This window comes from Oryctolagus cuniculus, chromosome 6, assembly GCF_051225735.1.
Source record: "Oryctolagus cuniculus isolate XC-2025 breed Fujian yellow rabbit chromosome 6, ASM5122573v1, whole genome shotgun sequence".
NCBI classification, from domain to species: Eukaryota; Metazoa; Chordata; class Mammalia; order Lagomorpha; family Leporidae; genus Oryctolagus; species Oryctolagus cuniculus.
Genome location: NC_142872.1, coordinates 22055965 through 22072543, shown reverse-complemented (window position 1 = coordinate 22072543; position 16579 = coordinate 22055965). Strand labels below are relative to the sequence as shown.

The following is a 16579-nucleotide window of genomic DNA, read 5'->3' as shown; positions in this document are numbered from 1 at the left end:
CATGGCAGAACCTGACTCAGGTCAGGCCCAGAGAAGACTACTGAAAGAACAAAGCGTTTGCTGGAAGTTGTGTTCTTGGTGGAAGGAAGGACACATCCAAAGGTCAGGACACTGGAGAGTGCCTGGAGGGGCTGGGGCATCAAGTTTGAGGCTGCACATGATTAAAGAGGACATCAGGACTGGATAAAGATTTGAGTCTATCTTTGGGACAGTGGGACACCTTTGAAGGGTTCAATATGTGAAAATGACATGATCAGAACCATTTATTTATTTATTTGAAAGGCAGAGTTACAGAGAAGGAGAGACAGAGAGTTCTTCCATACACTGGTTCACTCCCCAAATGGCCACAACGCCTATGCCTGGAGCCAGAAGCTTCATCCAGGTCTCCCCCATCGTTGCTGTGGTCTAAGCACTTGGGCCATCTTCTGCTGCTTTTCCAGGCACATTAATAGGGAGCTGGATGGGAGGTAGAGCAGCTGAGACTTGAACTGGCGACCCTATAGGTTGCCAGCATTGCATGTGGCGGCTTAACTTCCTATCCCATAATGCCAGCTTCGCAGAATCATGTTAAAATATTCCTCTGCCTACAGAGTGGAGGAAGGAGAGGAGGAAGTGGTGGGCCTTCTCCAGGTGACAGGTGGTACTGTCCTGAATTTGGCATATGACGGCAGGGGTGAAGAGAGGTAAAAGGATGGAGTCACATCCATCAGATAAGATCTCCAGTGTGAGGATACACTAGGGAGGAAAAGGAAGCAATTGGGAGATGGTGACTTCATTTCCTGAGATACAGGAAATGCATGAACAGAATTAGTTTGGGTGGTGTGAGGTGAGGTTGAGGAGACAGTTTGTTTCTGCCGAATCTATGGCTGGAGTTTTTGCCCCAAAGGTAGCAGCAGGGGAATTCCCATAAAGCACTTCCCCCAGTTGTCCTGAGATGTGGCCAGTTGGGATTCCAGAGAAAGAAACACCAAAACCTCAGGGTGGTCAGTTGAAAGCTTTTATTAAGGGAAGTTACATGAAGAGAAGGCTGCAGAAAGACAGAGGATGTCCTACTTGGGAGCATCTGCCACGAGGGGTTCACAGTATGGAGTTTATGTGAGCATCGGTGACTCTGCCTCAGAGTTGGGGGCAACTTCTTTCAGTGTTCGGGCAACAATTTAAATGCCTTTATCAGTTCCTGGATGGTCAAGGCCACAGCTTGGATTTAAACCTGCAGAGGAAAACATGCATCATGTTGGGTTATTTTGCATTTCTTAGGACAGAAAAACATGGAGGAAGCTGGGAAACCCTACAGGAGGTGAATTCACTGATCAAGGGGTTCTAAAGAAAAGGCTGTGACGATGGGTCAGGAGTGGCCCTGCTGGACATGCAGAACTGAGGTAAATGGGTTTACATGGGTTCAACCTCACTTGAGGGCATGTGGGAATATTTAACATAGCACACTGAGTGGCGGCCACCCAAAAGATTCATCTGTATCCCAATACCTGGGCCCTGTGAATGTAACATTATTTGGGAAAAGGGACTTTGAAGACATAGTTAAGTCACAGTCATGAGGTGAGGTTATCATAACTACCCCTATCTCCAGTGTCAAGTATTTTTATAAGAACACAAGCTGAAGAGAAGACATCCACAAGGAGGAGATGGCCGAGTGAAGCTCGAAGCAGAGATTAGTGTAATGCAGTGAAAGCCAAAGAAACCCTAAGAGGCAAAGGCGAATTCTCCCGTTGGAGGGAGCACAGCTCTGTCAACATCTCGGATTTGGACTCCTGGTTTCCAGAACTGTGAGAGAATAAACTGCTCAGGTTATGTTTTTACTTATTTGAAAGGGAGGAAAAGGAGGAGGAAAGAAGAGAGCGAGCGAGAGCGAGCGAGGGAGAGAGAGAGAGAGAGATCTTCCATCTACTCACCAAATGTCCACAACAGCTAGGGTTGTAGCAGGCTGAAGCCAGGCATATTAGCAAGGAGCTGGACCAGAAGTGGAGCTGCCAAGTCTCAAACCAGTGCCCATATTGGATGCTGGCGTTGCAGGCGGTAGCTTTACCCACTGTGCCACAACCCTGGCCCCTGCTCTGCTTCCAATCTGGTTTCCTGCTGGTGTGCTTGGGAAAGCTGTGGAAGATGGCCCAAGTGCTTGAACCCCTGTATCCATGTGCAAGATGAATTCCTGGCTCCTGGCTTTGGCCTGGTCCAAGACCCAACTGCAGTGGCCATTTGAGGAGTGAACCAGCAGATCTGTCTCTGTCTCTGTCTTTGTCTCTCTGTGTCACTCTACCTTTCAAATAAATAAATTAAATCTTCAAGAAAAAAAAAAAAAAAAAGCCAGCGCCGCAGCTCAATAGGCTAATCCTCCGTCTGCGGCGCCAGCACCCCAGGTTCTAGTCCTTGTCAGGGCGCCGGATTCTGTCCTGGTTGCTCCTCTTCCAGTCCAGCTCTCTGCTGTGACCTGGGAGTACAGTAGAGGATGGCCCAAATGTTTGGGCCCTGCACCTGCATGGGAGACCAGGAGAAGCACCTGGCTCCTGGCTTCGGATCAGCGTGGTATGCCGGCCGCAGTGCACCAGCCGCGGCGGCCATTGAGGGGTGAACCAACAGAAAAAGGAAGACCTTTGTCTCTGTCTCTCTCTCTCACTGTCCACTCTGCCTGTCAATAAATAAATAAATAAATAAAGGTTGAGGTGCTTGAGAGATAGAGATGGCGCAGTTAGTTATGTGAGTCTGGGAGTCAGGGGGAAGGGCCAGGGCCAAGAGGGAAATATGTGAGTCACTGTGTATAGGAAAAAAAAAAAACAAAACCAAAAAAAAAACCAACTCTAGAAAGAATAGAGAGCCTAGGTTTGAGCTTTGAGGAACTCAAAACCTCTGGTGACCAGTGGGAAGAAGCTGGCCAGAGTTGGCCAGAGAGATTGGATGCAACCAAGGGAAATGAGGTTCCCAGGAGGAAGGGGTCCCTGCTGGGGTGTCAGATGCTGCTCTGGGCCTTGGCAGATGAGGACTGAAGAAAGGCCGTTGAATTTAGCGACTTGGAGGGGGCACAGAGTTTACTAAGACCTAGTTTGGTGGTCCCTGGCAGCTGGAAGGCTGACTGCAGGACCTGAGGGGCTGGAGGGAGATGAGGCCGAGAAGATAGATTCTGACTGAGTTTTCTTTTCTTTCCTTTTTTAGCAGAGGTTTGCTTATTTATTAAAAATATTTATATATTTATTTGAAAGAGTTACACAGAGAAAGGAGAGGCAGAGAGAGTGAGGTCTTCCATCCACTGGTTCACTCCCCAATTGGCTGCAACGGCTGGAGCTGTGCCAATCCGAAGCCAGGGGCCAGGAGCTTCTTCCAGGTCGCCCACGTGGGTACAGGGGCACAAGAACCTAAGCCATCTTCTACTGCTATCTCAGGCCATAGCAGAGAGCTGGATCAGAAGTGGAGCAGCCAGGACTCGAATCGGCACCCATACAGGATGGCAGCACTGCAGGCAGTGGCTTAACGCGCTACGCCACAGCGCCGGCCCCATCTGACTGAGTTTTCTTCTGAACGAGGAGGCAGACACCCATGGGTTGGTGGGTCACAGGAGGGTGGGTCTCCCTAACAGGGAGCATATTTTAAAGGCCCACGGGAAAGGGCCAACCAGCAGAGAAAAGGGGCGATTCACAGGGCCAGCTCCTGAGCAGGGGAAGGAGACAGGGAGGCCTGGGCAGGCAGAGAGCAGCTTTTGTGCGTCGCAGGAGGTAGCAGACGCAGGAAGGCTTCGGTTGGGTTTTCGCTGAGCTCAGGCACGGCTGGCACACGCCGGCACAGTGGCCTTTCCCTGTTTGTGTGCGTCCTGCGTATTTCCGCCTGTCCGTTTTCCCCCCGGTTCCAGGCTGCCTGCCTGCCCAGTGTGCCACGGGGAATATCCACCCTGGGTCTGGGCTCGGCTCCCTGATGAGATTCTCAGACCGGGTTTCCCCTCATTCATGAGGAAGCAAGTTCATAGAGGAGGCGTGGGAACGCGCTTGGCCGCCAGGGCCTGCTCCAGCTCAGGCCGAGGTGTGCTGCCTCCCCGCCGTAATAATGGCCTAGTAGGCTACACAAGGCGTCCGTCCTCTCCGGGCCGTGTTCTAGGAAATAGTTTAGGCAGCCCAGCATTCGGTGGCTCCTCTGTCCGCACCTCAGGCCCACATGCACCACCAGGAGCGCCTCCGCCTCAGCTCAGGGCGGTCTCAGTCCTCCAGGGACTTGATCTCCAGGCCCTCGGTCTTTCTTTCGCCACCGGCCTGCCCCTCGCCCGGGCGCCCTTGGCCTCCTGGAACCTAGCGGCCGTGATGGGGGGAGGAAGGGCCCATGTACCCAGCGGGACCACCGAGGAAATGGGCCTGAGCAGAGGGCAGCGTGGGACGTCCTGGCGGCGCCCGCCCGGCATCGCGACGTCGCCCTCTCCGGGCTCTGGAGACCCGCCGCCTTCCACAGGTGGCCGCGCCCGAGGGGGGCCGGCGGGCGCGGCGTACGTGCGGCGCGCGGCGGCCGGCATGAACGGCGCGCGCGGCCGGCTCCCGCCCGCCGGAGGCCCGCTCCGCCCCGAGCGCGGCGGGGCTGCCTAGCCTTCCAGGCGGCGGCGACCCCAGCGCGAGCTCCAGAACCGCGGGTCCAGTGGGCGGGCCGGCCCAGGAGCGGGAGGTGGGGACGTGGCAGCGGCTCAAGCGGGCGGAGCCGGCCTGGCGGGAGGCGGAGCCCCGGAGGGGGAGGCGCCGAGCGGGCTGGGCACCGCCGCGGGAGGTTCTGGAAACGCCGGGAGCGGCGCGTGTCCAGGTGAGCGAGCCGCCCGCTTGGCAGACGTGCCCACGGCGGGGACTGGGCGAACCGGAGGCTTGGGGTGCGTTCTGCCCCGCGCGGGGGTGGGAATCGGGGCCCTGCGCCGCCCGCAGTCCGCAGCGCAGCCCAGGGCACAGCCCGGCGCCCTTCGCGCGGCTCTGAACCCGCCTGGGTTCCTGTCCCGCCCGCGGCCCTTCCAACCTCAGGGCGGCGGGGTCAGTGGCGCCCTTCCTGCCCGGAGCTCGGCGGCCCGGCCGGGCCAGGCGGAGCCCTGTCAGGCTCCCGGGGAGGGGCCGGCCTGACCCGACGGCCGGCCGCGGTTGGAGGCGGGAGCGGAGGTGGGGGCGTCGGCCTGCCCCAGGGGGCCGCTTGACCTGAGGCCCCTCTAGGAGAGGCTGAGAGAGCCCCTGGCGTGCTTGTGTGGGCTGCTGGATCTGGGCGTCGTCCCTCCGGGGTGCATCCTGCGTGGCTCGTCCTCAGCCCGGAGACTTGTAATTGGTTAACTAATTCAGCAAAGAGACGGCTCTGTGTGCCAGAAACTGCCAAGAGTAGGGCTGGAGGAGTGGAAGACGGACAAATCCAGGTCCAGAGCAGCGTGGTGTGTGCCATGCTGCAGGGAGCGCGGGCTGTGGGTTGAATGTCTCAAGCCAGAGGACTTCTTGGAGGAGGTGACGCCGAGCTGGCAGAAAGAGGGTAGATGGATAGAACAACAGCCTGTCTGAGTGGGAGCATACCTGGGCCAGCGTGGTCCTTTGTCGCTGTCTAGTGGAAGTAAGGTGATGGGGAAGAACCACTATAGGGGCTCCCTGCCCTGGGGTACCTGTCCCCAAGAGCCTGAAGTTGCAAGTGCTGTGTGAACTCCTCCTTTCCCAGGTGTTGCTGGGTAACAGGTGGTCCCTGCATTCTAATTTGACACCTTTAAGGTGTAGTAGGAGCACACTGAGGTTGCCCGAGGGTGGGACTGTTGTCTTTTGCTCTAGGGTGACACTTGACTTCTTGATGCAGACCACCTGAAGCCTGTCAGACATGACCCTTGTCCGGGAGGTCCTAGCCCTCAGAGTTGGGGGACGTTCACTTTGTAAACGCCCCAGACTTGGCAGAGACCCATGTGCCCCTAAAAATTTGCAGGGTATTTTGAAAGCTGCTGTTTATTATCAACCTGTGTCACATCTGAAATAATACATTCCTGATTCAGTTCTCTGTTAAATGAACCAGGATTCCCTTTGACTTGGGATTCAGCCACCCTGGAGGTGTTCAGGGTACTGTCTCTCCTTGTAGTTCTGCTTCTCAGGGCCTGGACTCTCTTGGCCTCTCCCCACTTTGCAGGATGAGTGAGCTTTGAATTCTTTTCTCCTGGGGGTTTTCTTGTTCTCACACAGTCGGGCATGTCCACCGCGGCCCATCCGTTGAAGCCACGTAGCAAGGATGGAGTAAGTTGGCTGGGGGCCTGATGTTAAAGATGCTGTCCTAGTGGGGTCACCCTCATTCTCTGAGGGCTCAGCAGGCAGACGGGGTGACAGCTAAGCTGAAGCGTTGTCTGTGGTTTGTGACAGGCCCTGCCATCTGTCAAAGGCTCTGCTGTGGGGTGCTCAAGAGAGCGCTTACTTTGCCCCTGGCTTAGACTGGCCATGACTGATCCCTATTCATTCCTTGAGCACCTCCTTAGTGCTTGGGGCTGGAGTGAGGGAGGGGGAAGGGGAGGAGGCTGAGGCACTCTCCTTGCCCTCGGGGAGCTCATAATCCCTCTGAGATTGCAGCTTCACCCTGGCGGCCAGCCATGTGCCAGGGGAGGAGCCCAGCATGTGGGTGCTCACCAAAGCAAGGGACTGCGTGGGTGCAGCTCTGAGGAATGAGTGGGATGAGGCAATCTAAGGTCTCCTCATTTCCCAAGAAAGCCTCTTTTTTGGGCTGTGTGCTTCCCACATCCTTGGGAGGGTCTGGGGCTGGCTGCAAGTCCTTGGCCGGTTTGTGGCCACGCTGGCTGATAGTGTGCAGAGGGCTGGAGGGTGTGTCCCTGGCTCCTGGGATCTGTCAAGACTTTAATTTTATGCAGATGGAGGTTGGCAGGAAATGTGGGGATGCAGGCACGTGCAAGCCCAGCAGAGTGCTAGAGTGAGAGTTAAACGTTGAGAAAATTGCTCAAAATCTGCTGTTTGTCTTTTTGAAGTGCCCTAAGGTGGGATGTTAGCCTCTCTTGGGGCAACGAGGGCTGGGTCCTGTGGGCTGTGGCTTTTGTGTTAGGACGTAGGCTGAAGGATGGACAGTTTTATTCTCAGAGCAGAAGGCCGGTGCCGTGGCTCACTAGGCTAATCCTCCGCCTTGCGGCACCGGCACACCAGGTTCTAGTCCCGGTCGGGGCGCCGGATTCTGTCCCTGTTGCCCCTCTTCCAGGCCAGCTATCTGCTGTGGCCAGGGAGTGCAGTGGAGGATGGCCCAAGTCCTTGGGCCCTGCATCCCATGGGAGACCAGGATAAGTACCTGGCTCCTGCCATCGGATCAGCGCAGTGTGCCGGCCGCAGCTGGATCTCCAGCCACAGCTGGAGGGTGAACCAACGGCAAAGGAAGACCTTTCTCTCTGTCTCTCTCTCTCACTGTCCACTCTGCCTGTCAAAAAAAAAAAATAATAAAAAATAAAAAAAGCAGAAAGGAATGAAGAATCTGGACCAGATTTGCTGTAGCCCTTGAAGAGAGCTTTTTTGAGCTTTTGATTGGTGTCCTTGTAGGGCAGAGGATTAAGTGTTTGGGATGTGTGTGCTCCAGCTTGGATAGGATCTGTCTGGGCCTGGTCATAATCCAGCATCTGCTCCAGCCCTCTCAAGAGGTGATTGCTAGAGTAGCGCTTGCTCTGTACCTGGCTCTCCTGAGGCCCAGACAATGGCAGAGCCGGAGGCCTGGTACTTGTAGGAGCCTGGAATAGCAGCAGGTCAGAGGCACAGAAATACCTGCGCCCCAGAGTGTTGGTCCTGTCCACTGCCTTTTCCCAGAGGACTTTCTTGATGGGCTTTAGAGCCAGCGGTTGGCCATTTCCAGGATTACCTGACAATCAGTGTGCTGCATTGTACCTGACTTGGGCCTTGCCTGAATTAAGTGTTTCATGTCTTTGCCATTGCTGGGATGTGGAGGTTGCCTGATTTTTACCTTATTCTTGTTTCTTACCTCTGACTTGGACTGGGCAACTTGCCTCTTTAGGACCACTGCTTTCCCTCTGCGGCCCTGGGTACTGATGACGGGCATATATATGGTGCTTGGTGCTAGGCTACCTGCTGACATCTGTCATCTCATTCAGCCCTCACAGTAGCCCTGTGAAATGTTTTGGTGTTATCTCTGTTACAGAGAGGGGGAAACAGAGGCTCAGAGACGCCTGTAACTTAGGCAAGGTCACAAAAGCAGGAAGTAGAATTGGAGCTTTGGGTCTGTCTGACTCCAGGACAGTTGTCCTTACCCATTCGGCGGTAGTGCCTTGCATGGAGCTGGGTCAATGGCTGTTTGTGAGTGCTGTGATTTCAGAGTAGAAGTTACTGCCCTTCTGAACCCAGAACAGTGCCGTGGTGTTTTCTGAGTCCATGTTGCTCTCCTCCCTTTGTTGGAATGCAACCAGGGATGCCATAAACTTGCCTTGTGAGTCTCAGGGCCAGCCCATGATAAAGTCACTAACCTGGGCAGGCATGCTGTGCTGGGGGCCACGTGTGACTCCCATGTTTGGAAGGCCCTTGTGTGGTAAGGTAACAGATATTACAGAGAGGATTGGCAGCGATATTTAGCTGAGTGTGTTTTGGGTCTGAGTCTTGGTTTTGCTGTTGATTTGCTGTCAGGTGTGCAGGAAACCGTCATTTGGCCTCTGTTATCTATCTTACGTGTCTGCCTTGTACAGTAGCCTCTTATCTGTGGTTTCACTTTCCGTGGTTTCCGATACCTATGTTTAACCATGATCTGAAAATATTAAGTGGAAAATTCCAGAAACAGTTAATATGTACATTTTAAATAGTATGCCATGTAGTATGATGTAATCCTTTTTTTAAAAATTATTTGAGAGGTAAGTTACAGACAGAGAGAGGGAGAGACAGCGAGAAAAGTCTTCCCATCCGCTTGTTCACTCTCCAAATGCCCACAATGGCTGGAGCTAAGCTGATCCGAAGCCAGGAGCCAGGTGCTTCCTCCCGGTCTCCCATGTGGTACAGGGGCCCAAGTGCTTGGGCTATCCTCCACTGCTGTCCCAGGCCACAAGCAAAGAGCTGGACTGGAAGAGGAGCAGCCAGGACTTGAACCAGCGCCCACAGGGGATGCTGGTGCCACAGGCGGAGGCTTAGCCTACTGCGCCACAGCGTCGGCCCCATGTGATGTCATCTTGCGCCATCCTGCCCTTTTCTGCCAGGTTGTGACTACCTGCAGAGTGTCCATGCTGCATACGCTGCCTGCCCGTTGGTCATCCCATCTTGGTGATCCGCCCCACTGTCGTGGTACTTGTGTTCCAGTGATCCTTATTGTACTTCAGATGGTCCTAAAGTACACAGTAGTGAAGCTGGCCACTTTATAGCAGCGTATTCTTGTAATCGTTCTGTATTGTATTAGTTCTTGTTGCTCATCTCTCACTCTGCCTAATTTATAAATTAAACTTTATCATCGGTATGTACATTACAGGTAAACACATAATGTAACAGGGTGCGGTATTTTCTGTGGTTTTAGGCATCCACCAGGGCCTGCGGGAGGACTGCTCCCTCTGAGATACAGATGATTATCTAGCTTACAAAGTTTTGGTGAGAATTAGATGGGAGAAATGAAAACTTTTTGGAAACATCAATTGTGGTTATCTTAGACTAGGTTCCCAGGAAGCAGCGCCCGAGGCAGAAGTACTTACGGGAAAGTGTAATTGCAGGACAGCCAGGGTGAGGGAAAAGCAGATGGAAGTGGAAAGAAGGACGAGCAAACAGAAGGTGGAGTGTTTGCAAGCTGGCCTCTCGGTGCAGAGAGGTGCCAGGTGTCCAGCCTTGCAGGATCACGCTCTGCCATTGCTGTGGAAACTCCATGCCCCAGAGCGATGTATCGTGGGCAGCCCAAGGAGTGGGTGTGTATGCTGGCCGCCTCTGTCTGCTGTGTTTCACTGGCCATGGTTACCCACTGGAGGAGTTAAACCCGTCCCCCACCCACTCCTTACTTTGACCGGCCACTGGAGAGGCCAGGGAGGTGCTTCCTGGAAGTCCAGAAGTAGTGGGAGGAGCCAGGGCTGCAGCAGGCATGAGCTTGCACAATCTCCTCACTGGGTTGAGGCGGGCAGGGTCCAGGAAAGAGATGAGAGCAAGAGAATTCCAGGTGGAGCATCAGACCCGTGCCCCATGTTACTGATTGTGTCCTCCTGATGAGCCAGTCTACCCGGGTGTGGGGAGCAACTCGGACTGGACTGAGTTACTGGAATTAAGACTTATTCTCTGCATCTGCTCTCCCACAATATGGCGCTGGGAGAGGAGGAAACAGCTTCTACACAGCTGCCTCCAGTTCGACCAGTAACCTGCAGGAGCTGATCCTGCTCCTGATTGGAGGAGAGCAGCGTACTCGGCGTGTGGGTAGCAGAGTTGGGATTGGTGGAAGAGGACTATAAAGGAGGAGAGAGACAACATGCACCAGGAACATCTAAGGGGAACACCTGAGCAGCCCCCGAGAAGCCCCCGAGAGAAGCCCCTGAGAGAGCCGGCCGGCGGTGTGCCGCTCCCCCGCGGAAGTGGGGAAAGTGGCAGGGGGAACCGCCCTTCCACGGAGGTGGAAGGGACGGTAGCCAACCCGGGAAGAACCAGCAGCAAACCCGGGGAGGGCCGAGCAGACAAAAGAACAGCGCAGGGTCCTGTGTCGTTCCTCCGCGAAGAAGGGGAGCGACATAATGGTGCCGTGACTCGGATAGGAAACCTAGGCAGGGTTTAGTGTCGTTCCTCCACGAAGAGGGGGAGCGACACCCGGGCTGCCACAGTCCTGCTAAGACCGTGACAGTGGCTGTTGGGTGTTGATTTTAACAGCATTCTGTGCTGCCTCATGTCGTCACAGAAGCAGGAGACTGTAGTTTGGTGGTACCTGAGTGGGGAAGTGGAGATCCCCGTGTTTAAGTGGTGGCTAAAGAACACGTAAAGCTAGATCCAGACACACGTCTGGGTTCCAGTAGCTTCTTGGTGACGTAGTTGGTGAAAAAAGGAAATCCAGAATGGTGAGGCAAGGCTGAAGAGGGCAGCAAAGCCAGGTCACACGAGACTCCAAGGGGCCCCTTGGCCTACGGAGTTCAGACTTGATCCTGATGGCAGCAGAGCACCCAAAGGGGAGCCCCTCACAACCACACTGGTTTGTAAAGTGGGGCTGGCAGGGAGGCTGGGGGAGACGTGGAAAAGGCAGTGTGGCTAGGGAGCAGCATGGCTGTAGAGGACTGGGGTTGGGGGTGCCGCCCACCAGGCATCAGATAAGGAAGAGAGGGAGCCTTCCATCCTTCCCTGGAGTGCAGTAGCGGCAGCCTGTCTCTGTGCTCTGGTGGCGTGGCCTGCTGGGGCCTCTGCACTTCTCCTAGATTGAACACACAGAACCTGTTAGCTCTACTCCCATGGAGTTGGTCACAGCACTGGCACTCAGGGCCAGGAGTCCTGTTCTGGATTTGCACCCCTCCCCAGTCCCCCAAAAGCAGACAGCCTCTTGTTCATTGCCAAGGGAGACCTGTTTGTTCTTGGCGAACCCATGTTCTGTCTCTAAGCTGTTTAAATGCATTGTTAAACTCAGCCTGCTGCATTTGGGCTGCAGAGGGAGCTTGGCAGAGGGTCCTGCCTGATGAGGTAAGGGGAGAAGCTAAGGACGCCCTCTGGTTTGCAGCTGGAAACATCTTTCGCAGCCATCTGGCCAGGTTGTCACTGTCCTTTCCAAAGAGCAGGCTTGGTGGGACCTCTGCTTGTATGTGTTGGAGTTGCCTGTGCTTAGAAGCAGGGCTGGCCGCCTGGTGGGTGAATCACTGTCGCAAGGGTGTTGGCAGGCTTTGCAGGTCCTCCCCCTGGGGGTCCTGACTCTGGAATCCAGTTGAGAAGGGTGCTTTGTTTCAGTTACATTTTAAGCGTGTTATAAACTATTTTTAAGAACTGCTGTAGAATTCCTCATGGAAAGATTAGGAAAATAAGCTTAAAAAGAAAAATAAAATTACTTCACCAAGCTGCAAGTAGATGTGTGCCTATCTTGCACACATATATATGAGTACATATGTATACATACATGAATTTTCTTTGCAAAAGTGAAATCAGAGTACATATTGTTTGGGGTCTGCTTTTGTCCCTTAACGGCATGTTTTGGTTGCTTTGAAACGATATATGAGTGTGTTTCCACAAGTTTGTGGAAAGAAGAATTAAAAGTTTATTTTGGTACAGAGGACTTTTGAAATCCGTGTGTAGTTTTCTCATCGTATGTATTTATTTTCCTTGAACTTTTTGAAGAGATTTTGTCCAGGTGCTGTTCTGTGGTTCTTACAACAGTTCACTGTTTGGAAGAAGTGTAACTGTTTCAGTTTCCGGGTTTGAACAAGTCTGTGAAGAAACCCTTCTTTGTTGGGGGCCTGATGCATTGTTCTAGACTCTGGGGATGTAGCTGAGATAACACAGAATTCAGGTTTTCTGCTCAAGCTTGATGCTGCTTTGTGTTGCAGGAAAACCGTTGCTCTCCAGGCCCATTCTGCTGGGATTGGGAGGGATCCTGGGAGGGCTTTTGGCAGCACTGGACACCTTGGTGGGGGCCCTGGGCAGCAGGGCAGCCCTTTCCCCCTAGCTATTCTGTCCTAAGTGAACCCTGGGTGTAGGTATGAGATGGGATGGAATTGGCCTTTCCCATGTCCCTCTTGACTAACTTGTCCCTAATTAGATGACCTTTTGTGCAAAGCCTTTTGTATTCCAGGGCTGGGGATCAGGAGAAATGGTGTGGGGCTCCAAGTGCTGTGCCGGAGATGGCAGTGAGGATGGAGCAGTCTGGAAGTGGCTTGGGGGGCCCCTGCTCTTTGGGCTGCAGCGGTTGTCACCCTCTCTCCTGCCAGAGCAGGCCTCTGCAGCTCTTGTTAAGTTATTTCCCAAAACCCATCTGCGATTCTTTGGGGCTCTGCCTGCAGCTGGGATTTGTGGATGGACTCTGTCTAAGCCAGACGGCACATTCCAGAGAAACGACAGCTGGTATTCATGTAATGAAGAAACCTGGCTGTTTTCTCCTGAATGCTGTAAGGTGTGCCCGTGATTGGAAAGGAGTGGAGGGGCTTCTCCTCCTCTGTACTGATTAGCTGATCTCTGAGGAAGTGTGCAGCCACAGCTGGTGACACCCCCAGGAGACGTGCTGGGCCCCAACCAATGCTCCAGCCATGCCAACTTTGCAAGCAGTGTCTGCTCCCTGACTGTCCATGGGTTCTGTGTTTCTCCTGTACCCTCCCTACACACGTACAGAAGGTGCTCTGCTAAGTCAAGCCTGTTGACAGGTGGGGAACGGACGCTTACCCCCTTGCTGAAAGGGACTGTGGAGGCACGACGAAGGCCCCTCCAGCACCGTGGAGAAGACAGTGTGGTGAGGCCCGAGGGCAGGCCTCTGGCTGGAGCCAGGAGGGCCTGGGCTAAGCCTCAGAGCTACCCCAGGCCTACTGGCCTTCTTGCAGTGATTGTCTTTCCTCTGCTATCCTGGGTCCATAATCGTCTCCTTACCTCAACATTCTCTACCCTGCAGCAGGTCTGGCTTGTAAGATAATTGTCCCGTGTCCCCAATCCCAAAAATCCCTAGCCTGTGACGGGCGTGCACTAGCTCTGCAGTCTTTGGCAGGGGTGTGCACACGTGGCACTTTGGCACCCTTCATTTACTCTCCCATCTTGTTGGAGGAGGAGCCTGTTTGAGGGTGACCTTGTGGTTGGCTGCTTCTGAGCCCATCCTGGCGGCTTGGGGTTTCTTCTGACGGGGTGAGAGGAGGAGCAGTGGGAGTGACCCTGTGTCCAGTGGACCATGGCAGAATGAATTCGGTGAATGGGCATTCATTAGTAACTCAGACTTGGAATTTCTGTCAGAGGAGGCTGATGTTTTTGGGAAGCTCTTGTATATCCTTTATTTTCCTTGTTTTCTCCAAGTAAATTTCCACTCAAGCACTCGAGTGGGCCTTAGCTGGGTGGAGCAGGAAGGGGCAGGGCTTACAGAGCTGGGGCTCAGATGAGTACTGGTCCTCCGGCACGTTCCGGTCTGCATAGCTGAGTTGGGAGACGAGGTCTGAAGCTCCTGTTGTGTACTTAGGTCCACTGCCAGCAGGGCCTGCCCCAGGTTGTGTCTGCTGCCTCAGAGCTGGGTCTGGCGATCTCTGGGTTCTTGAGAAGGCAGCAGCTGGCCTCTCCCCCATAGCAGCAGCCTTGCCTGAGGTTTTGTCCTTGTGCGGCTGATTCATTTTTATGTCCCGAGTGCCTAGCTCGGTGCCTGGCCCCTGTGGTTCTTCAGTAAATACTTGTGAACACATGGTGTCTGGCCAGCGAGGACAGTGCCTGTGGAGAAGCCTCACAGCAGGAAGAGTAGTGTCTGTCCAGGTGTGGTGTCCCAACTGCTCTCTCCTTGGCAGGTGCAGACTGGCAGGGGTCAGTTTTATTCCTCTTCTTGCTGACTATCTCCTGTACACCTTAGCTGGGGTTGTGTTTCCCAGAGAATGTCATGTCAAGTTCTCTTTCCATCCACAGCTTCTCATGCGTTATCCCCCCTCCTGTGGGCAGGGACTGGGTCCGTAGCACCTGGCACATATGTCAGGAGGTAAGAGAGGAACAGAGAAGCAGTCTGGAAATGAGAAGGAATGGCCAGAGTTTACAGCCTTGTGTTCTTGCCCAAATAGCTGTCATAGCTTCTGTATGCCAGGCCAGGATTGCTGTATGGATGTGTGTGTGTGTGTGTGTGTGTGCGCCAGGCCAGGATTGCTGTATGGATGTGTGTGTGTGTGTGCGTGCCATGTGATCCGTGATGCTGTTTTTCACTATGTAAATCTAATAAATATCACTGAATGCCCTGCAGATACTGCCTCAGTGACCATGAAACCCTGGGTGTCCACGTTGCTGATGGCCTGGTTTGCTGCCCTGAGCTGTGCATGGGCTGAATTCTTCACCTCTATTGGTATGTGCCGAGAAGTTTTCATCTGCCTGAGCAGCCCTCGGCTCAAATGCCGGCGCTGGCCCTGCCTGACAGGTTTCTCACTGAGGGGGGGTTGGTGTCACCCACTGCTTGTGACCAAAGCTTCTAGAGCTGCTGTTCACATTCTCCGCAACCCCCTCCCCCCACCCACCCTGGACAGCACCTTAGCTCCGGTTAACTTGGGTGTCCTAGGAGCTAACCGCCTAAGTTGGGCCCTCCTGCCTGGCTTGTGCAGGCTTCAGTTGGTCTCTCTGGTCTCTGACCATTTAACCTGACCTAGAGTTTCTGAGTGCACTCTCCCACCCTCCCCTCTCCCTCACCTGAAGTTTCAGAGATGCTAGCGTGTGCATGCCCAGTGACAAGCCAGCCGGCTCACGGTGGGAGAATGAGATTGGGAGTTTCTAGCTGAGTAGCTGCTAGTGCATTTATTCCCATATCCTGTCTGCCTCTCTCTGAAGGCTGGAGCCAGGACCCTGTGAGTGCCTAGGCACCCTTTAACTCAACGTTCCCATGATCCCCAGAGAGCTGAATGTCCTTGGCCCAGGGAACTCGCATCTGTGAGGGTGTTCTGTGCTCCAAGGAAGGGAGCTGTACATCTCCCATGCACATCTCATCAGCACTGCTTCTCTCCCCTGCAGGGCACATGACCGACCTGATCTATGCTGAGAAAGACCTGGTGCACGCACTGAAGGAGTACATCCTTGCGGAGGAGGCCAAACTCTCTAAGATCAAGAGGTACCGCTCGCCCGAGTCCCCACGCCCACCCTCAGTCAGCCCCTCTCCTCCCAGGGCCCCATCCAGGGTGTCTTTAAGGGAATCCCTTGAGAAGGGATGTGATGCAGTCCTGGAGGTTATTTGTGACAGAACTCCGGAGGAGCTAAACACACAGGCTAAGGGTCACATTTTTTTCTCACTTTCTAAGACCCTTTTTTTTTTTTTTTTTTTGAAACTGACATTGGGATTCCTGGCTCTGTCTAGATTAAAGGGCCAGAAAGAAGTATCTGCAGGGAGCGTCTGTATTTATTTTTTACTACTTCTTGATGAGAAGGGTTCTGGATCTCCCTAGGGAAGTTTCTGCGGATCAGGACCGGGTGGATTGGAATGTTAATCCTCCTCTTCCTCTGTTCCATAGCTGGGCAAGCAAGATGGAAGCCCTTACCAGCAAGTCAGCTGCTGACCCCGAGGGCTACCTTGCCCATCCTGTGAACGCCTACAAACTGGTTAAGCGACTGAACTCAGACTGGCCTGCGCTGGAAGACCTTGTGCTGCAAGACCCAGCCACAGGTGAGGGATAGTGAGCAGGTGTTCAGGGGAGCCCGTTTGTTTGCAGGCTTGTGCCTGGGCAGCTATGTCTGAGCCTGCCTTGAGGATGTGTGTGTCGGGGGTGGGGGCAGGTAGAGTATGTGACCATGGACCCGTCAGGCCGCCGCTCTCCCCCTTCTCTGTGAAGACCTGGCAATTGCCTGTCCTTGTTTTTTCATGTTTGAAAATAATTGGTTTTCATAGTGTTTTTATTTCCCGCTTCTATTAAGTAATGCCATTTTTTTCTAATTATATTTTAGTAATATATACTGTTATAGAAAATTTGGAAACACAAAAGCAGTCAACTCAGAAAAGTAAATTTCTTTTTTTTTTTCTTTTTTTTTTTTTTAATTATTTTTTGACAGGC

At 53.7% G+C, this 16579-nt stretch overlaps 1 protein-coding gene and 1 long non-coding RNA gene across 6 annotated transcripts in view; one reads left to right on the top strand and one right to left on the bottom strand.

Annotated features, from left to right (window-relative positions):
- Positions 1 to 983: 983 nt before the first annotated feature.
- On the bottom strand, positions 984 to 2318 carry LOC149126048 (uncharacterized). Its single transcript, XR_016236073.1, has 2 exons — positions 1908 to 2318; positions 984 to 1210 (listed from the first exon to the last, which is right to left on the bottom strand). It is a non-coding gene; the product is annotated as an uncharacterized LOC149126048 (long non-coding RNA).
- A 2394-nt stretch (positions 2319 to 4712) lies between these two features.
- P4HA2 (prolyl 4-hydroxylase subunit alpha 2) overlaps positions 4713 to 16579 on the top strand; it is a 34053-nt gene continuing 22186 nt past the window's right edge. For 3 of the 5 annotated variants that reach the window (XM_008254990.5, XM_070076085.2, XM_002710196.5), the window contains exons 1-4: positions 4713 to 4843; positions 14794 to 14892; positions 15549 to 15645; positions 16043 to 16194. In XM_008254990.5, the coding sequence (XP_008253212.3) occupies positions 14811 to 14892; positions 15549 to 15645; positions 16043 to 16194 (331 nt within the window). In that variant the 5' untranslated portion in view covers positions 4713 to 4843; positions 14794 to 14810. The remainder of the gene's footprint in view (positions 4844 to 14793; positions 14893 to 15548; positions 15646 to 16042; positions 16195 to 16579) is intronic. The other 2 variants (XM_002710197.6, XM_070076084.2) reach the window with 1 other exon arrangement.